This window comes from Myotis yumanensis, unplaced genomic scaffold, assembly GCF_028538775.1.
Source record: "Myotis yumanensis isolate MYYU_CA2020_CCGP unplaced genomic scaffold, mMyoYum1.0.hap1 SCAF_9, whole genome shotgun sequence".
In the NCBI taxonomy this organism is placed as follows: domain Eukaryota; kingdom Metazoa; phylum Chordata; class Mammalia; order Chiroptera; family Vespertilionidae; genus Myotis; species Myotis yumanensis.
The window spans coordinates 56,732,087-56,753,943 of record NW_027223760.1 but is presented as its reverse complement, the minus strand read 5'-3'; the positions used below and the strand labels follow the sequence as shown (position 1 = coordinate 56,753,943).

The 21,857-nt window shown below is 39.1% G+C and overlaps 2 protein-coding genes across 11 annotated transcripts in view; one reads left to right on the top strand and one right to left on the bottom strand.

The window, feature by feature from the left end:
* ANKMY2 (ankyrin repeat and MYND domain containing 2) overlaps positions 1-15,160 on the top strand; it is a 32,327-nt gene extending 17,167 nt beyond the window's left edge. For 7 of the 8 annotated variants that reach the window (XM_070424377.1, XM_070424383.1, XM_070424381.1 and 4 more), the window contains 5 exons: positions 5,312-5,526; positions 6,266-6,401; positions 10,257-10,385; positions 12,121-12,250; positions 13,670-15,160. In XM_070424377.1, coding sequence (XP_070280478.1) covers positions 5,312-5,526; positions 6,266-6,401; positions 10,257-10,385; positions 12,121-12,250; positions 13,670-13,857 — 798 coding nt within the window. In that variant the 3' untranslated portion in view covers positions 13,858-15,160. The remainder of the gene's footprint in view (positions 1-5,311; positions 5,527-6,265; positions 6,402-10,256; positions 10,386-12,120; positions 12,251-13,669) is intronic. The other variant, XM_070424378.1, reaches the window with a different exon arrangement.
* Positions 15,161-20,526: 5,366 nt separating this feature from the next.
* The window catches only part of LRRC72 (leucine rich repeat containing 72), a 114,878-nt gene continuing 113,547 nt past the window's right edge, over positions 20,527-21,857 (bottom strand). For all 3 annotated transcript variants that reach the window (XM_070424387.1, XM_070424389.1, XM_070424388.1), the window contains 2 exons: positions 21,803-21,830; positions 20,527-20,962 (listed from right to left, as the gene is read on the bottom strand). In XM_070424387.1, coding sequence (XP_070280488.1) covers positions 20,797-20,962; positions 21,803-21,830 — 194 coding nt within the window. In that variant the 3' untranslated portion in view covers positions 20,527-20,796. The remainder of the gene's footprint in view (positions 20,963-21,802; positions 21,831-21,857) is intronic.

The window sequence follows — 21,857 nt, the reverse complement described above, 5'->3', positions numbered from 1 at the left end:
GTCCCTCAGCCTGGATTGCACCCTCTCATAATCTGGGACCCCTCGGGGGATGTTGGACTGCTAGTTTCGGCCTGGCCTGAGGGATGTAGCAGTGTGGGAAGCAGCAGGCAGCTAGGGAGGAGCCTGAGTAGGGCTCAGTGCTCGGGGCTCAGTGCTCGGCACTTGGCGCTCCGCGCTCCTAACCACTCGCCACTCGCTCCTTACCACTTGCTCCTTAGCACTGCCATGGAGGCGGGAAAGGCTCCCACCACCACCGCTGTGCTTGCCAGCTGTGAGCCCGGCTTCTAGCTGAGTGGTGCTCCTGCTGTGGGAGCAAACTGACCACCAGGGGGCAGCTCCTGTGTTGAGCATCTGCCCCCTGGTGGTCAGTGTGTGTCATAGCGACTAGTTGTTCCAGTTGTTTCGTTGTAATGGTCACTTAGGCTTTTATATATATGTAGATTGCTTCAGAGTCTAAGCTGTTCTTATATCTATCTATATAAAACCCTAATATGCAAATCGACCAAACGGCAGAATGACCAGCAGAACATGACCAGCAGAACGACTGGTTGGTGGGTGGTGGGGCCGGAGAGCGGGTGGTGCCAGGCCAGCCAAGGTGGGTGCCAGCAGACAGAGAGAGGCGACCAGCGGCAGTGGTGGGGCGATCAAGGGGTGGGGCTGGTGAGCAAGCGGCGCCAGGCCACCAGCCAAGGCAGGTGCCAGTATGGGTCCCCTGATTGCCCTGCTGGTTGCCCCACGAATCAGCCCTGATCGCCAGCCAGGCCTAGGGACCCTACCCTATATATTGAGAATAGTCTCTTAGATTTAAAAATTAAAACCTGGCAAGACTGAAAAAACAGGATGATGCAGCGATGACATGCATGGACTCTGGCTTGCACATTTTGTGGTGAGCCCTAATTCTGACATTTAAAACTGTGTGACAAAGCCAATTACTTCTCTCTGCTTCAGTTTTTGTACCCGTAGGATGGGGAAAATGGTACTACTGCCTCAGAAGGATCATGTTATGTACTACTTTTATAATCAGGGCCAAAAAATGTAGATGCCCATACAACAGCAAGATGCCTTTCACCTGTATGAAAAGTATGGTTACTGGTGCATGCAGCATCTCAGATTGCGAGAGGGATGTCTGACATTCTGGTTTAGGCCTGTAAACCGGCAGTCAGACATCCCCCAAGGGGTCCTGGATTGCAAGAGGATGCAGGCCAGTCTGAGGGACCCCCACCTCCCTCTGTGCATGAATTTTGTGCACCAAGCCTCTAGTAGGATCATAATTGTCTTGGGTTGAGTTTTGTAGATGCAGAGCTTGCAATGGGCTCTTGTTCGGTTGATACAGTGAAGGAGTGCTCTCACTTGAAACCTAGAGCAGAGTGAAGACTAGAGAGGAAGAAAAGCTAGGCAAAGAGGTGGATTCAGCTGAAGCCAAGCCTCCGCTTCATCTCACAGGGAGCTCTGCACTGTTAATGGCTCTGGAGAGGCAGGGAGCCAGGCTTTCACATCAGTCATTGGCTGAGGCCTATCCCCAGAGGGAAAGGACGGCCTCCCAGATAGTGCCAAGTCAGGTGGCTCCTTTTGGATGAAGGTCCCTGGGGAAGGAGGTAGCTCTGAGCCCAAAGCAGCCAACACTCCCAGCAGCAGGGACCTGGTGCACAGGCCTGTAGACAGGATCTGGGCAGGGCACCAACAGCATCCACTATAATAACTGGCCTTCTACGAAATGTTCTGACATGTAGTCATGAACATATTTTTTAATGCAAGTACCTATTTGATGACTTTACGTAATACAGTTCTTAGGTTAAATCACACAGATTTTTAAACTTTGTAGACCAACCCAGAAGTTCAAATGGCTTAACTGGGGAAACTTCAAGAGCTGTTCTGAACTATTTTCACTGCTGTTTTCTTCATATTTTATATACAGCCTTTTGGTTTGTTTGAAAAATAATGTTCAATCAAGCCAAATGAGTATACTTTCTTTAAGAGTCATTACAGAAAACTCATGTGTGCTACAGTAAGGCTGTCCTTTATCAAATTTCAATGTCTGTTACAGTCTTCATTCATAACGTATAGATTTGAAAGTAATTCAGAGCTGTTTAGTGAGCAGGACAAAAATTGAGGTTTTCCCTTCATACAAGGTGTTGCTTTACTGTAGTGAAAATAGATTTCCTTACAAGCCTAGTACAAAAGAGGAATCTGTGGAGTAAACGGAATACCATTAATATAAGTGGACAATTCTCATAAGCCTTTTTGATGGTGCATACTCATTTGAAGATATAAGTTCCAAATTGTATATAATCTTATTACTTTAGTGATGCATCTCTTTACTTACAGACTTTGAAGCTCAAGAAACAAATGAATGAACAAAATATACCTGTTATTTGGCCCTTCACCCCAATTAATTTTCTGGGCCATCAGTAGAGATGATAAACTAGCAGATATTTCCTATAAAACTGACAAGTAGAGTCTATGCTGTTTTTATTTTTCAAAACTTAAATGTTTTCTGTAACATTCTGAAAAAACACTAGAGGCAAACTTGTGATCACATGTAGGCAAAAAGGAAATTCAGCTGTGAATCACATGTTTGCATTTCTACTGGAGAGTATATGGGCCTTAGAATTTAATCTTTAACAAATATTTAGCCTCTTCTGAATCAGTAGTTCTTATCCACCCAGCACCCAGGTGGCAGCAACTACACCATCATGGCATTCTTTCTCTTAGGAGGAGGCAGGCTGGGATGAGAAGTAGGATTTTTCTTAGGGACACAGTATTTCTCAATGTAGAGAATGTGTTGTTTTACAAAGCCTGTTGTCTCCTCAGTAGCCTGAGCATTATTGGACAATTCTAGTTTAGATTGATTTGAAGAAGTTCCTGCATTTTTATCTTTGTTTCCACCCCCTTGAGATTGCAGTAATTTCAGTTATGCAATAATGGAGCCTGTGGAATAATTTTTGATGTTTACATGGAAACTAGTCTCTCAGGGTTAAATGTCCTAAGAATTATGGCACGTCCAATTATTTTGAGTAAATCAGATTAAGAGCATATTTAGACAGGTAATAAATTATAAAAGTATATAAACTGAAATAGCCTACATTATATTTTTTAGAGCATTGGTTTTATAAGAGCTACTATTCTATGATTATAGTACCTGCCTTCAGAGCAGACCTGGCTTTTTATATGGATAAATGCTCTATTCACTTGAAAACCTTTCTTTTATGCACACTTTAGATAATAGCTACCCAGTTGCTTTTGTGGTGGCCCATTTTCATTGCTTTACCCCTTTTCAAACTGGCATTGGTCTTCAAGGGGAGCCTTATAAAAATGTAATTAACAGCCACTCTATAAAGCTAAAGACCTTTAAAAATACGCACAGAAATCCTCAATACGCAATTCATCTTTTTGCTACAATGCACCCGACACAGCTACATTTGCATCGAGGTTAAGTGCCTGCTACAGTAATAAGGATGTTTGTTTTCAACAGGGACTTGGGGAATTGTGCTGCTGCCCAGAATACAGAGGTTAGAAAGGAGAAAATCAGGTTCACAGGAAAAATGACAGGAGTTGAACAGGACCTCTAAGTTGTTAGAAGGCAGATATGTGCAAATGAGCCCATTTTTAATTGTTAAATGATTTTTAAGCCCAGAATTGTTCAAAATGAAAAAAAAAAAGAATTCAAAATGCCGTTGTTTAAACATATTCGAAGGTAGTCATTCTCTGGGAGATGAGCTATATCTGCTTTTTATACCTGTAAGAATATATTTATTTCTCCATAATAATTAATAATAAGGAGTTTCTTTATAATGTATTAACTTATAACATCACAGTGATTAAAGGGAGCAAACTAGTTCAAGTATTATCATTTTGTGTGCAGCTATGTTAAATGTTTCTGTAAGCTCATGGTAGAGCTGTGGTGATGTAACATTTTTTTGTATATATTGCTGTATATTATGAAATAAATAAAGCCTAATGTCTTAACAAAAAAAAACATTAATCTGGATTCTGTTTGAGGTTTTTTTGAAGATCTTGGTGTAAGATCCTATGCTTTCATTATAAATGCTGTATATAAAAGTATTGAATAAACATCTCCAAATGATTGTAGTTGACGGCAGAAATATAAACAACTAATTCATGAGTCTTCACTACCACAGTTAATTTTTGATATGTGTTATGGTAGGGAAAGTTGTTAGCAAATTTACCAACAGGGATTCTGATTATACTTATTTCATGAACTCTAATAATTTATTATTGAGTGCTATTTTAAGTAAAATACAAGATTATATATTAATCTAGTAGTGTAAAAATAAGTAAAAATAATTTTAATTTCACAAGAACAACTAATCTATATAAAACTTCCAAGTAGGAGGCTAAGCCTGTGTTTTACTTAAGTTAACAAATTATCTTTCTTCATGTCTAAAAAAAAAGGATCTAATTCATGAAATCTGCTACCTGGTCTTCCCTAACATTTACATTATCTGAGATAGGTATTTAGCTGTAACATGTTGGTTAACAAATATGACTTTCTGCTCAGTGTATGCAATTGTGCCCATGTTACAGACATGTTTACATTACTGTTATGCCATTGGATTTTTACAGCTGTTCTCTGCAGACCTACTGCATCTTATCTACCCTATAACAAAGTTGGTAAAAAAATACTCCTCACTACACCAAGTTTGAGCTTAATTTGGGTATATATGGGAAGTTTGGGACTCATAAAGCATCAGATTTAATTACTCTAATATTCCTCCTTTTGAAGCTATTTTTTCTTTCCTTTTTGATCTATTTTTCATTATTATGGATGCTAGAAGATATAGAGAACATCTCCACAGAGAAATGTAGTTAATCAGAAAATAATACACCTTTCATATTTACTTATTTCTATAAAAATGTCATTTCCTTAAAATTAGTAAAAATTAATGAGAGTTGTAATTCTTTTAGCCATGAAATTCTAAAGCTCAATGATGTTAACTAAAAGAAGTGATGACTTGTTGATTTGATTCTATATATAAAGGATGTGCAAATATACCATTTTTATCTTTAGTAAAAGTACTTTTAACAGATACTAAAACCATGACTCTGAGTAGCCAGCTAACACCATAGATGGCGGCTCACGTAACTTTGACATAAAGAGTTCAAAAAATTCCAAAACATCAGGGTCCTTCTGTATTAGTTTTGTAACTTTCATCAAGGCCATTTGCATTCTAATTTGAATTAATGTAGTAAGTCTGTGGCTATAAGAAAGACTCCTTAGTAATCTTTGGAAATCAACTAAAAGTGAGTACCTAATTTTTATACAGAAAAGTCTCACTAGAATTTCTTCTAGATCGTGATGCTTATAAATGAGAACCCTCTGCTGGCAGAAGAAGCAGCTCTGAACAAGTGCTACAAGGTGATGGATTTGATTTGTGAGAAATGTATGAAGCAAAGTGACATGAATGAAGTATTGGCTATGAAAATGCATTACATCAGCTGCATCTTTCAGAAATGTATTAACTTCTTAAAAGATGGAGAGAATAAATTGGATACTCTGATCAAAAGGTACTGTTTTTATCATGCCACATATAAAATACAGAATGTTTCATTATATGAAGCCTCGTTATAGATTTAAAGTTTTAAGTATTTTAGTAGCAGTTTGTTATCGTTGGGATCACCTTCAGTCTGCAAGAAACGGACAATTTTATACTTAGGCTGTAGACTGATTGTTCTGTTCTGTGCTCTCTACAGGGCTTTGTTACCCCCCATTACAAGCGAGGAATCTGAGGTTTGGAGAGGTGAAATAGCACGCATAGGTCAGACAGCCAGAAAGTAGCCCAAGTGCAAGTGTGAGGACAGGTGTTCTGTGCCACAGGTGGTGCCCTGGATTCGTCACGGCACTCCGTGACTGTACCTGGGACAGCTGTGCGTTACCTTTGTTCTCTAACCACCAGGGATCAAGTTCTCCTAGTTTTCCTGAGAAAAAGTGAACTCAGTTGGAAGGGTGTGACTTGCTGAGAGTTTTCATTCTTTGTACAAATAACTGACATGGTAATAAGTAACTAGCGAGTCTGATAGCAGTGTTCCTTGTGCTTTATGGCAGGGGTCACTTGCATAAATAGAGCTGACGAGGCCTCTCCTGACCCGGCGGCAGAACAGCAGTTTGAATCTAGTCTGACCATGATTTGAATAGACAATGACAATCTTAAATAGCCAAGAAGAAACTACTAAAAGTTCATGGGTTCAGCTGGGAGGAAATGCTGAGTAATTCAACTCCAATTACTGTTTGAAAACTATCTTTCAGCTTATTAAAAGGCCGACCTTCGGATGGCTTCCCGATATATCAAGAAAAGATCATTAGAGAAAGTATCAGAAAATTTCCTTACTGTGAAGCCACACTCCTCCAGCAGCTGGTGCGAAGCATCGCTCCCGTTGAAATTGTAAGGCTCTTATCACTAAGTTCGCTCCAGCAGGAAGACCTAACCAGCATATTTTGTACAATTAGAAGCAGGTTCTCTTTAGCATTAAGTAATTATTTAATAAGAGGAATTGTTATTTTAGAAAATTTTCAGGAACAAATGTGGAGATAGGTTTTCCAGTTAACCCTGTTTGTTTATCCATTTCCCTCCTCTGATCCTTTTCTTCCATTTATATCTTGTGGTTTAATAAACAGTAATTCCCTGTGTGGGAGTCTAGATGGTTATAGTGACCTGCATTTTAAATACCTCTGTGAACCTGGAAAGGTGGGTACACATCCTCTATGTCATACAGATACACACATGTTCATGGTAATTTGTGCAAAACTAGGTAAAGGTCCTGCATTAGATGAAAGTAGGAATTGATTGTCCAGGTTGATGGTTTTGGACAGGTTGATGGTTTGGGGTAGGTTGATGGTTTTGGATGGAGAGGTGAAGGGATGAGCCCTGGCTCATTGTATGTCCTGATAAACTATCTCACTGTATGTTCCAGCTTCTTATAGTCGACCTTACTGCCTCTGACTTTACAAATTTTCCATTTAAAAAAAAAGAAATCTATTTATACTTTATAGCTATGGGAAGTAAATTTTAACTTTACCTGCTCTTTAAAGTACTTATTTAGATAATAGCTACCCAGCTATTGTGGTGGCCTATTTTCATTGCTTTACCCCTTTTCAAACTGGCATTGGTCCTATATTTATTTAAGCAGTATTTCATAGGACACTTCCTGCCTTCACTGTTTTGAATAGGTTTCTGTTCACCTTTTCTATACAAGTCATGCTTTTATACATTTCAATCAAATCCTTTAATCAGCCTTTGTCCTTTAGGCAAGAAATTGATCCTGACACTCGTCCCATCCATGGCTTCCTCCCTTCCAGTGGCAATGTTGCTCCTTCTAGTGTGCTGTATCTTATTGTGAAACATAACATCAGGACTAGAAATGGGTTCCAGGTGCTCCTTTTACAGTAAGACTTCACCTATTCAGAACCACAAAATAGAAAGACCTGCACAGATAAGATGATCTCACGAACCTCATGTGTTGATTAATGCATGAGAGCTCACCATGATTTCCCATGGAGATGCTCAACCTGTTTAATATACTTGACTATTTAATGCTTAAGCTTTTGGGAGATTAAAGTTAGCTAGTTATGAGGGTGGTTTATTAATCATGAGTGTGTTTGACTGTACATATTAAAACTCCAGCTAACCATGAATTAAGTAAATAGGACTTATTTATTTACTTAGAAGCCCCAAAGTAGGCAGACCAGATCTGGCCCAGTGTTTCAAAAATAAGTAGATTGGGAACCCGAACATTTTCCCACACAATATTCTTTAGCTGTATAGATTTTCATACTCATGCTCATGGCCTCATGGTTGCAAGGCTTCTGATGCTCTTTCCCTGAGCTCACATTTCTATCCCAGGCAGGCAAGAAGGAATGGGGTCTATGGCTGGGAAGCAGGCTGTCCCAGAACCCCGCTGCCTGTGCTGCATGACCACTCTTAGCTGCTCAGGAGTCTGGGAGAAGAAGTATTTTTGGCTGGTCTAAATACTGTTGCTGCAAACAAAATTATGCTTCTATTAGCAAGGAAGTTGGGGGAATGACTAGCAGATAAACAACTAGAAATGACTGCTATGGGGTATTTCCAGCACTAACAAGTGGTAGTTGACATTCTGCCTTCAAGGAGGAAAACAGAAAAACTAAAAATAGCAGTTCAGAGTACTTTAAAAAAAAGTCAAAGCAAGTCAGTGTAGGGGTCAACAATGCATCTTAGCCCTGTATCATAGAATATTGTAGTTAGAGCCAAAACCGGTTTGGCTCAGTGGATAGAGCGTCGGCCTGCGGACTGAAAGGTCCCGGGTTCGATTCCGGTCAAGGGCATGTACCTGGGTTGCGGGCACATCCCCTGTGGGAGATGTGCGGGAGGCAGCTGGTCGATGTTTCTCTCCCATCGATGTTTCTAACTATTTATCTCTCTCCCTTCCTCTCTGTAAAAAATCAATAAAATAAAAAAAAATTAAAAAAAGAATATTGTAGTTAGAGTTTATGGAGTACACTGATTATTTATCCTAGTGATCTGAGCCATTGAGAGAAGGTTTATTCATAAAGTAGGATTTAGTGCATTTTAGAAAAATTTCTCTTCAAATTTTTTTGTTCTTTAAGAGTTATATATTCTGCTCTCTGAAAAACTACTTATCTGTAATGCCTGTGGTTGTGAGTGTCCCAGATAGCCACTGTTTACTTCCTGATGGGTTTTGTGATATTGCAAATTTATAAACGTTGAAGTGCTAACCTTCCTAAAAACATGGTGGTTCTTTGGTTGGCTCCCGTGGGGGTCACCTCTGGCCCCTTCTCACAGTGCTCATGCCAGGGCCCTGCTGCAGAGGTTTTGATTCCCTCTGCCTAGTGTGGAGTTCTGGCTCTGTCACAAAGTTCAGCAGGAAGTGTGAGAAATGCTGCTCCAGCCTTGTAACAGATTATACTGTTAAAGCTATTTGCTTTATCAATTCATAGCATATGTCTTAACTTCTGGAAGGCTAGCCAAGGTCTCTGAGTTTATAAGATACTCTGGATATAGTAACCTATTTGTTTTTAGTCTGACTGTCTTCTGTGGGTAGAGCTTTGGTACCTAAACAGATTCTTATTTAACAAGTAGATGACAAGATTTTATATAGCAAGAAAGAGTTCTTGTCATCCAGTAGTGACAAGAAAGAGTCCATGTGGTTACTCAGCTGTGTCATCAATTTTTTTCTGAAGCAATATTTCAGATTAACAGCCATTATTCTAGCAAACTATCCTTTCGTTTTATCTTTGGTTACATCTGAGACTGTTACTGTGTTCTGATTCCCACTAAAGTCCAATTTTGGGGGGGAGATTTTGAACATGTCTTAGTTACTTTGTGAAATAATATTTGAACATTAAAATGTAATTGTTATAAATCTGTTAAATATGTCATATTCTGTTCATTTATGGACCAGATTATTGTCTAATACAGTACTCTACTTCTGAGGCAATAAAATTACATGGACTAATAAGTATTTAGTGTAACATTAAGTACCAGTAATTCTCAAACTTTCAGTGTATTTCAGAATTATCTGTAATAAAGCAGGTACATGGACCACCACATCTTTAGAGATTCTAATTTAGAAGGTATGGGATGGCGGATTGATTTGAATTTTAAGCAAGTTCTCTGATGCACACCATCATTTGAGCACAACTTCTATAGACCTTTATTCCTGGTAAAATATATTAACTTAAATATCTAGTATCTGAGGTTTCATTTCACCTATTTTTTCTTGCCATTACACTATCTTCATTCCTAAGGAGAATTCTTAGCACTTTAATATAAAAGGAAACCCAGTCATTATGTTTTCAGAAGGAGCATAACAATTTCAAAATGAGTGCTACTTTAAAATACTTCTTAAATCTTTTGAATATTTCGTTTGACTATCTTGAGTATACAGAACAGTGTAAAACAATGTTCTAAGAAAATCCCACTGAGTTCATTGTCCTGTATCTGAAATCTTTGTGGGCTTATTGGATAATCCTAATTGAAAAAACTTTTATTCTAGAAGAGGGCCAACTTTTTCTCTGTGAATATTTGGAGCCATGAATTACCTCCCATATACTTTATGTAGAAAATGGTATAATCAAAAGGGTGTTGTCATTTTGTCATGATGAAGTCCATGTAGTCGCTAACCTTAATGACTTTGTCTCTTGTGTGTCTGCTTTTAGATAACATTGTTCATGAAGTGTCATCTCAGTAGTCTGTCCATGGTCATTTTAGAGAGTTGTTTTCTCTTCTTTATACCCATTCTAGGGTTCTGATCCCACTGCATTCTCTGTACTTACTCAAGCCATCACTGGTCAGGTGGGTTTTGTGGATGTTGAGTTTTGTACCACCTGTGGAGAAAAGGGAGCGAGTAAAAGATGCTCAGTATGCAAAATGGTAAGAATGAAGTTCTTTGAAGTTCATTGACAACTGGTTTAGATTTCATTCAAGTTGATAATTGATTTTTAATAGTCTGTAAATATAGTGATATTAATTTTCTAATAAATTCTAATACATTAGATATAAAATATTGCATCTAATACTGAAAAGTAATTTGGAAGAGAGCTAAGGATAAGTGTAGTTCTGTGCCCTATCTTCTGCCAAATGCCCAGACTGCCCCAACTTCTGTGCTGACTACCCCAAAGAAGAAAGGATATGAATAAATGAATGGATATGAGCAAATAAGAGAAAGGCCATACATAGGGAACCAAGGCTGTGCAGAGAACCTAGAATAAGACAACTCATAAGTGTACAATCTTAAATATTCTGATATTGACTTGAACTATTACCTCTTCATCAGCTCTTCCTTATAAAACTATAACTCCCTTGTGACGGTTACCAATCTTTAAGCTTTCTGGACTATACTACCTACTTCTGTCAAAATTATCTTTGTAAAGATAATTTTTTACAGTAATATCTGCTTGTTGTGTTTTTCTTACATTCAGATATTGCACACATGCATGTGTCTGTACATTCACTTTTCCCTGTAGATAATGTTAATTTCTTATTGTTTTAAGGTTGACATTCTTCAGCACATTCTTCTGTAACCCATTACATTCTGTTGTAACCTACTTCTCTAGCCTCAACTCCTGTAATTTCCCACTTCTCTGATTCTCAGTTTCCTTATGTGTGAAATTGGCTAGAATTGTGAGAATTAAATGAGACTGTCTATATAGGCTAACTATTGTTGCATATAAAAACACTCCGAAATTCAGTATTTAAAACAACAATCATTATTTCTCCCATGTTTGTGGTTGGCTGAGCTCAGCCAGAAACATTCTGTTCCAGGTAGCTCATCCTCCTTGGACCAGCAGGCCTGGCTGAGCATGTTCTCGTGGTGATGGCAGAAGTATAAGTCCATAAATAGAAACACATATGAGGCTCTTACGGTCTAGCCTTAAAACTACCATGCTATCTCATTCCTTGGGCCCAAACACGTCACATGGCCAAATTTAAAGTCAGTTTTCCTCTCCTTCAGTAAAAAGAACTTTGCAGTCACATGGGAAAGCGTTTGGATGAAGAACTAGGGCCAGTAATACAACCTATAACGCCATTGATGTTTAAGGGGCTACTGAAATGCTTGGCATATTATCTTGCAAAAGCCTAAGCTTCATTTACTCAAAACTTGTTGTCCTTGAACATGTCATTTACTTCCCCTTTTCTGCATTTTTGTACAAGAAAGTCCCTACACTTGGAATGTTTTTCCCATTTCTTTGTCTACTGACTCCTCCGACTAGAGTGAGTCATTGCTTCCTCTGTGTTCCCATTGCGGTTACATCCTGTACTAGGCCAAGTGTCTGACTCCCTACATGCAGCCTCATCCTGCTCTTTTTTGACCGTAGCTTCCTCTGGGACAACAATTGCACTGTACCAATTCAGGCACATAGTAGGTTCTCAGATAAATCATTTGTTAAAGAGTGTTTCATAGACCATTTGTTATATATCCATTATTGTCATAAAGTGTAAGCTAAAAATTACAAATATAAGTCAGTACACATGCACACATCATGGTTTCAAAACAAAGTATAGAAAACTTAATATTTTCACAGCGAGGCTCTTGGTTTAATGTCATAATGGAAAAATCCTGTAATCGTAGCTCTTAAGTGCAAATAAACCTTAAATTGCTTTTCAGGTAATATATTGCGACCAAACCTGCCAGAAAACACACTGGTTTGCACATAAGAAAATCTGTAAGAATCTCAAGGACATTTATGAGAAACAACAATTGGAGGCTGCCAAAGAAAAGAGTGAAGAGGAGAACAGTACGTATATAAAAGCCGAGCTGGCACTGCGGCTTAGTGGGGAGGGAGGCCGAGCTGTTACTGCGGCTTAGTGGGGAGGGAGTGATGGATGATATTAACACAGGGCCCCCAGGAGCTGAGTTTTCTCTGGGGACTAATGAAGCTCGGGTGACCAGTGTAAGGATCAAACTTCCGTGTGGTCTCAAATGTGTCCCTATTTTGAATCCCTGCTTTTGGGGGATAATTTATAGGATATAGTCAGCCTAGTGTCACTGGAAAACAAAGGACATAAAATTCTGATTTTATTCCACATTCTACTTTCTGACTGCCCTGGAACTGTGGGACTCTTAATGAGCATTTACTTACATTCTGCTCACAAAGGATTTTAAGGTCTTTGAATAAGGGAATAATTAAATTCCCCCTAATGGCTAACCAAGTATTTCAAGATTGGAAGTCTTTAAATTTCTTAATTTAAAAACTGCAGGTGAAATTAGAGCAGATTTATGAAACCCAATGGAATTGCAGATCTAATAATGCACAGATTATATTTCTATAAGTGTCAGAGCAGTGAGTTCCATAGTATTTTTCCTCAAAAGTGTATGACTTATCTTGGTCAGCAACAGTGAATTGTTTCAGCAATATTGGGGGAGAACTGCCCCCACTGCTGTGCTGAGCCCCAGAGGATATATCATGCATTCTACGGAGTGCTTGTAGTTTGAAAAGGTTGCCCAGGTGACTTTGATACTAAACACTTCCTCCTTTCACCCCTCAAGGGACCATGTCCCCTTTACCACTTGCTTGAGAAACACTATTAGTGGGATTGCATAATCTGTAAAAAATTAAGTCAAATTTGTATAAGTGAACTGAAGAGAATAGTCAGGCTTTCTGATGGCCATGCTTTTGCCTGTTTTCTGATGAAACTTGTATCCTATGTGTTGAGGACAGCGAGAAATAGCTGGTCATGTTCTATACAGGTTGCAAGAGACTGAGATTGTCACCAGTGTGGGAATTCCCAGTTGCTAAACATCAGCACAGCCACACACTATTCTAAGTGTTATAAACACCGTTATTTGCCACAAATGTAGGATAGGTTTTACTATCCCTGACTTTGTAGGTAAGGAAACAACTTTGTACAGACAGTAACCTACAGGCATCAAGTTAATTCATGGCAAAGCTGTATTCGAAAACAGACTTTGTCAGATCCCAAACAACAGTCCTGATTTCAAGGCCTGGCTTTAGAGCCAGAGTCCTGAGTTCAAATGCCAGTTTTGTTGCTTTTCTAGCTGTGGAACTTTGAGCAAGTTAGTGAACCGTAAACCCTCTCTCCTCAGTTTCCCCACCTATAAAATAATGATAATAGAGATAATTTCCTTCATGTGGTTATTATGAAGATGAAATAATATATGGAAAGTGAAAGGAAAATGACTTTTTTCTTTTTAGCAGATAGCAAACTCGATGTCGATTCGAATGGTGTTACTGAAGAGCAGCCAGAGGCTGGACCGGCAGTGCCCCAGGAGGACTGCGATGCTAAGGGTCCTGAGGAAGGGGAGAAGGCCTCTCTGCAGTGCGATGCTGGCTTGGAATGCTCACAGGAGGCTACTGCAGGTCCCCTGGCATCTGAGGAGTAAAAGCCAGAGCACATGCCAGCACGGACGGTCCTCACCCTGCAGGGACTGGAGAACTCGTGGGATTGTCCCCATTGCCTGTGACAGCGCACGGCACCGTGGCAGCATTTCCTAGAATAGATAGATGCTTGCCAGCAAAGCTGTGTCTACCCTGCCCTAATTTCCCCTGATTTCTGTTCCATAATTTGACAGATATTCCTATGGAAAAAAATTAATTTTCAAAATACAGGAGAAACATTTCTACTGCCTTTCGGAGCCCAGCTTTCCAGCAGTTGTTCTCAAAGGGGAGAAAATCCCCTTAAAGAAGAAATAGAGGCTCCAGGAAACAAAGGGTGGAGTCAGACAGGTGTAGGAGAGAGGAAGTTTTTAAGAAAAAAATGTTATAGCGACAAAGATGGGTAGTTAAAAAAAATCATAACTTTGTGTGAATAAAATGCATATAAATAGCATTTACAATAGTGAAGTTCTATGTAGTAGGATATAAGGAAATGAAGAAAGGCTGTGTGTTTAAAGATCTCTGCCAGAGTCCAGCTAATTATAGTTTTCTATAGAATTATCCTGAGCAGTCTGAACTGTATCTACTTCCTGCAGTGATGTTTTATCTACATACAGTGTCTGTACCTTCAGAAATACCAGGTTCCCAGGAGGCACTAAGGCATCACCAGAGTTATCTCAGCTCGTGCAGTAAAAGACATTTTTTACTCAATAATGGCTAAACGTAGTTTCCACAATTGTAAAACTAATTCATGTGCCGTATTCCACTTGAAAGGTTGACTTTTATCTTCCTGCAAGCTTTTCATGTGGCCCTTCCTGTCCAGAAACTGACGTATAATTGTTCTTTATAGAATGTTCCGGCATCAGTTTTTAGAGTGCAGTATTTAAACATAGTTAGAGTGCGGTGGCTGAAGACATCGCAGTTACACAGTTTCTTGTGTTGATTGTAAAATAAATTGTGCCTATTAATATAACCGACTCACATCTTGTTTCATAGTTTACTGCTCAGGGGTGGCACATATTAGAAAACAGCAAATATTAGAAAACTTAGCAAATATTGGAGACCAAAGTAGTAATTGCTTTTTGTTTGTTTGTTTTTAACTTACTGATTTGAGAGAGAGAGAAAAAAAACATCGATTTGCTGTTCCACTTATTTATGCATTCATTTGTTGATTCTTTTATGCGCCTTGGCCAGGAATCAAACCAGCAACCTTGGCATATCGGGATGATGCTCTCACCAACTGAGCTACCTGGCCAGGGCCAATAATTGCTTTAATATGTACAATTGCAAATAAAAACAACTAGAATTCTCACTTCACTGATCAAATTATTCTATCTTGCTGGTTCTCTTTCCTTAAAACACATACGTCTTTGGAGCATCCTATACCATGCTGCATGTGAGTACACGTGATAAGTGGTTAGGAATGCAGCAGGCAGAGTTTGTTTGAACTTGTCAGTCATGACAGGCCTCCATCAAGGTACCTCATCTGCACACGGATAAACCTTGGATAGTAAAATAATCCTCCCAGGCAGCCCTGGCCCACAAATGTGTTTTTACCTGAGGTCCCTGATTTTTCATTGTTGTTTTGGATTTGTGTTGACATTCTGTATTACCATCACGGTTCGTGTCTTTGGATACCATGGAGAGTTACTAAAAAAAGCAGAAGGAAATAGGAAAATCCAGAAATGTGGCAATGCAGAGGTACTTTTCCCCTTCATTGAAATGAATTTTGATATAAACCGGAACTCTAACACAGCTATAACTGACATAGATAGGAACTTGGACAAAGAGGACCTCACATATAAACGGTGTCAGTATCACAATTTTTCCATGAATGTATTTCAGGAAAGGGGTGGTCAGAAAATGGGATTTAAGAGAAAATGAGATTGGTTCTGGTTATACTCCTTTGTCACAAATAACCAAAAATAGTAGATGTTTCCATTATTACACCATCAAAACAGGTGATTAGTCCAGTTATTTTTTTTTAACGATGTAGAATTTTTTTCAATACTAGTGGCCCAATGCATGAAATTTGTGCACTGGAGGGAGAAGAGGGGTCCCTCAGCCCAGCCTGTGACCTCTTGCAGTTCGGGACCTCTCACTCTTTAACGTCCGCTGCCACAGAGGTGGGAGAGGCTCCCGCCACCACTGCTGCATTTGTCAGCTATGAGCCCAGCTTCTGGCTGAGCGGCACTCCCCCTGTGAGAGCGCACTGACTACCAGGGGGCAGCTCCTGTGCTGAGCATCTGCCCCTGATGGTCAATTGTGCATCATAACAACTGGTCGGTCTGGTCATTCCGCCATAAGGTCGCTTAGGCTTTTATCATATAGACTAGTAGCCCGGTGCACGAAATTCGTGCACATTAAAAGGGAATTAATTGCCCTAACCGGTTTGGCTCAGTGGATAGAGAGCATCAGCCTGCAGACTCAAGGGTCCCAGGTTCGATTCTGGTCAAGGGCATGTACTTTGGTTGTGGGCACATCCCCAGTAGGGGGTGTGCAGGAGGCAGCTGATCGATGTTTCTCTCTCATTGATGTTTCTAACTCTATCCCTCTCCCTTACTCTCTGTAAAAAATCAATAAAATATATATTTTTTAAAAAGGGAATTAATTAGCAGAGATATTTAAATATTGCTATTTGCCCTTTCTCTATAATAGAAGTGTGAGAGATGAAAGAAAATTAGTAAAATGTATATGAAAATCCATATAAATTTATTAATAAACAGTAACAAAAGGATATAACAACAGAGGCATGATATAAAAACAACAAAAACATATGAAAACAACAAAAACATGATATAAAAACAACAGAGATGCAAACAATGACTGATAAAGTGATTAAACTTATTCTAATATCTCCCTGTACACCACATTAAGAGTGAAAACACTTTCAGAGTGCTTGACTAATTTCCCTTGTGATGAAGTACTTAGAACTTTAACATCACATGCTCTTCAAACTCGAGAGAAAGCAACATATAACTGACCATGTGTGAAAACGGGTTCAGGTAGGAATATGACTACTTTGTCTAGAGTTTGTCTTTGTGATTTATTAATAGTCATCACAAATAATGGCATCACGGGAAACCGTCGTTGAATCAATTTAAATGGGAGGCCAGTGTCAGATGGGGACAAATTAATTCTTGGAATCAGAACAGCCTCTCCCTCTGCAGATCCTATTAATAATTCAGCTTCCATAATGTTAGGTCGTAATCTTTTGATAATAAATCTGGTACCATTACAAAGACCCCATTTACTATTGAGATTTCTCAACAGCATGATGATTGCACCCACTTTCAATTTTAATTTATGACACGGCATTCCCGAAGGAGTAATACTATTAAGAAATTCAATGGGAAAATTTTCCTTTTCAGCATCATCTGTGGAATCAATGGAATCACCACTCAAATATGTGTGAAAATCTCCATCGAGTATATCCAAATTTTCTTCATTTAATTTTTGAACATGCTCATTTTTTGGACAAAGAATGGCATGTTTAGATATATTTTTAATATCTACAGCAGTGGTTCTCAACATTGGCTGCACATTAGAAACACCTGGGAATCTTTTAAAAATCCTAATTGTCCTTTGGAAATTGTTTCTTTGTTATGGGGTGGGGCCACAACATTAGTAACAAAGAAACAGAATTAAAACTTTATTGTGGGGAGCCGCTATAGTGTTTTGGACAGGTTCAAGCCTTGGACTGATGAGAGGGCACAGTCCTCTCATTGCCATGTGCAAGTCCCTGCTTGGAGGGCAGGGCCCTCCCAGCACAATTATAGCCAACAGCTGTAGTTGTAAGCTTGAACCTATGGTCGGAACATGTGTCCCCATGTGCCTGCGTGATGTAGGCTTGATAGAGTTCAGGTGCATGTAGTTGAGTAGGATTGAAACCCAGGAGAATGTTGTAAACATCTTGGTCATGCCCTTACTTTGTCTCATAGCATCTGCTATAAAATAAATGCATGGCTGTGGGCATGGTCGCTGTCTCTCAGAGAAGCAGCGTCTCACCGAGACCTGGCTTTCTTCTCTTGTCTGTTTTTTCTAAGCCTTTCAGCTGCCCCCACTCAGGTTCATCCCTGGCTGTGCTGCCTTGCGGCACACTTTAGAAAGATCTGCCTCCACATTCCCAGGGCGGGTTCCTGCCTCAAACCCCGCCTTTACAGGAAACAGCTCTGGGAAACAGCTTGGGGGAGGGTGCAGCCGTTGCCAAGACAACCCCTGCAGGACTGACTTCCTTTCGCTTGGTCGCGGAGGTTCTTCTGGATGTGATGAACAGCACCCATGGTTTTTATATAAGTAGATGCTATTAAGAAACATCTCAAATATAGAACCTGTAGGATTAAGCACAGTCTTACTATTCCAACATTTCTTAAAAGCATCCTCTCAGTTGCATCTTCCATTTTGTAGAGTTTTAGGTTATATAACTAAAGATCATGTCTTTTCTATTTTGTGATTCTCCCCAAGTACTGTGTTTTTCAATCTCAGACACTTAGTAGCCTTTCATTATTGAATAAAAATGTTCAGTATTGAGTGCATTTTAAAGCAAGTCTTTTCATTCAAATGAAATATTTAAAAGGAGATGAAAAATTCCTAACCATATTTTTGTAATTAGAATACACTTTTCATCCTTTTCAAGTGATTATAAACTTAAAAATACCAAACTACACATTCTTTTACTACTCTGTTAGTGGTTAATCTGGAAATTACAATATCCCATCCTTAAACTTATTACAAATCTAATTAAAAATTAATACTTATGCAACTCATGGACCAGCTTAAACCTGATCCTGTTTAAATATACATTTCCATCATGAAATGGATTGTTGCTATACCTGGCCAACGTTATTGCGTGGTGGGTCTGATACACTCAGCTCCTGAGGAGTAGCTTTGATCAAACTGTTACTTGATGGCTAATGGCCAGGCTCCCAGTGCTAGAAGGGATGCAGTAGCATGCCAAGAACTAACTCAACAGTGACTAGTTCTCTGCCGCTGATGGTGGGACCTTGAAGACTGGACTGTGATGCTCAGAGCTTGCCAGACACTTCACAAGGCATCCTTACCTCCAGCTAATGTTTCTAGCACCATGTATGATGCGGGGTGATTACTGTATTGCTTATTTATTACTGTGTAACCAGTTACCCCAAGAACTTATTAATTGGAAGCCTCAGTAAGCATTATCTCATACAGTTTCAGCCGGCTAGACATACAGGAGCCGCTTAACTGGGTGGTTCTGGCTTGGGGTTTCTCAGGAAGGTGCAGAGCAGCTTTCAGCCAGGGCTGCAGTCATCTGAGGCTTTAACTGGGTGGGGAGGATGACTTGCAGCTGACATGGTTGTGGGCAGAAGGCCTTAGCTCCTCCTTGGCTTTGGGAAGGAGGCCGCAGGCAGCTCCTCAGAGGACTGACTTAGTGTCCTCACACATGGCCGCTGGCTTCCTGCAGAGTTACATGATCTAGGAGAGAGAACAAGAGAGCATTTTGATTCTGTCTGTGACCTAATTTGGAAGCCACACCATCATGTGTGCCCTGCTATCAGCCACGCACCCACATCAATGCCAAACTCCTTTCTTTCTCTCAGCTGTCACCTTCTGCCAGGGAGCACATGGGAATTGCAGACCCTGGCTGTGCATAGGATCTTAGGGGCCCACAGGTAAATGTTGGTTACAGATTCCCACTGACAGCTCACTGCTCCCTCCAGGCTCCCATCCCTTGCCCATGCTGATTTCAGCCCACTTCTACTGTCAGGGTGAGGCAAGAGCAGGTTTTCAGCTCTGAGTGTGCCAAACAGAGTTTATTCTTGTATTATTATTTACTAATTATTGTATTGTTCTCCACATGAAGAACTGTAAACCGAATGTTGCCACACCCTCTCAATCTATGTAACAGAATGTGGTGGTTCTAAGCACCAGCGAAGGGGGAAATGTCACCCTGCTTTTTGTAAGCTTTGGATCATTGCTCTTTATCTCAGAGCCAACCAGTGATGTGTTTGAGTTACCTTAACCATCCGGTTTTGTGTCTCAGTCCCACACAACTGCTGAAAGCTTTTCTAGTTTCTCCTTCCACTGGTAGCATTCTTCTGGCTAGGCTAAGCTCAGATTATTAGCCCACATACAAATGACAAATGCCTCCAACACAGCAGACTGGATTAGTGAATTGTGGTATAATCATACCATGCAAGACTGTACAGCAATGAGAACAATGGAATTACTGCTATTAGTAACAACATGGGTGAATTTTACAGTGCTGAGTAAAAGGAGCCAGACAAAAAATAATGCCACTTCTGTGATCCCATTAATATGCCTTTCAAAAACAGACACAATTCATGTACACTTTAGAAATCAGGACAGGGATTACTTTTGAAGTGTGGGTAGTAATGAGTAACAGTACTGGTGACAAGAACGAGGAGGCTTTTAGAGTGCTGGCAATGTTTTAGTTCTTGGTCCAGTTACATGGACGTGTTCCTTGTTTGAAAATTTGCTGAATCGAGCTCTTATGATTTGTATACATTTCTATATACACATTTTACTTCAACAAAAACATAACATCAAATGTGGGAATTTTTCATTATTAGCGTTTGTTTTTTTATTTTTTAAATTTATTTATTGATTAAGTTATTACATGTGTCCTTATCCCCCCAGTGTCCCCCTCCCCCCATGCACTCACCCCCCTGTTGTCTGTGTCCATTGGTTAGGCCTATATGCATGCATACAAGTCCTTGGGTTGACCTCTCCCCCTTACCCTCACCCTCCCCTACCTTCCCTCTGAGGTTTGATGGTCTGATCGATGCTCCTCTGTCTTTGGATCTGTTTTTGTTTATCAGTTTATGTTGTTCATTATAGCGTTTATGTTTTAATTTAAATGTTTCAAATAACGTCATAATAGCAATGCTAATCACGGAGAAGTTTAATACACAACTGAGAACCACCAGGGTTCCGAGAAATACGAGGGGTTATCTCAGTGTAATTGTGAGCATCTGAGCAGGTTTTGCACCTTTGTCTTCGAGGTATTTTTCCTCCCGTTTGGGAACTGTGTTCCAGTTCAGAGAGGTAAAAGCCATCGCTGATCTCTTCATGGACCTGACAAAAACAGCATCTTCTGGGTCATCAAACACAATTCTGAAAAAATGGCAATTATGTCAGAAAATGTCAATTAGATCAAAATGTTTAATTTAAATATATCAATGCCACATTTTCTATAGTGCCACTAACAAATATATTTTGGGCTCTACTGACAAATGACTTTCAGGAGAAGTAATGCTATTTTTATTATGTATATTGTTTATTTTAATAATAGAGTTTTTGACCATATTTGGGATCAGCTATTACAGTTTAGGTTTCACAAATGTATACATTCATGTTTTAAACCAGTGTTAAATGAAATGATTAAAATATTTCCAGATCTTGTATGCATATTAGTATTTTGTATATATTTTGTTGGAATAGTTCCTATATCGTGCTATATTTTATAAATGTGCTTGGGGATAATATTTTTCAACACTGAATTAAAACAAAATCCCTAAGTTAAAAATTAAAAGAGAGCAATGATTTTTAAATTCATCAATATTCACAAATTTGAAATATTTTTCATAGTTTAATGAAGTATTTGCTTCTGAAAATGTAAATTCCAGTGAGTATAAAATATTAATAATTGCTGTCACTGGGCATATTTAGGGGAACAGTAAACAAGAAAGATAAATACTCTCATCTATAATAGCTAATAATTATTGTTTTAATTTTTTACAAATCCAATCACATTTTCATTTATCTTAGGTTATAAAAATAACATTAAAGTGTAAATATGTCAAATATGAATACATAGCTTGAACTCATTTATCACAGAAAGACAGCAATTTTTTTCTATCTATTGAAGAGATAGTCATTTTTTAAAAAATCTATTTTGGGAAGTGGGAGTAATTTAGAAATAAATAATCCAATAATGAAGTTAAAATCACTTACTTGTCTACACTATTCCCAAATGCAAAATCTAAAAAAAATAATTTCTAAATTAGTA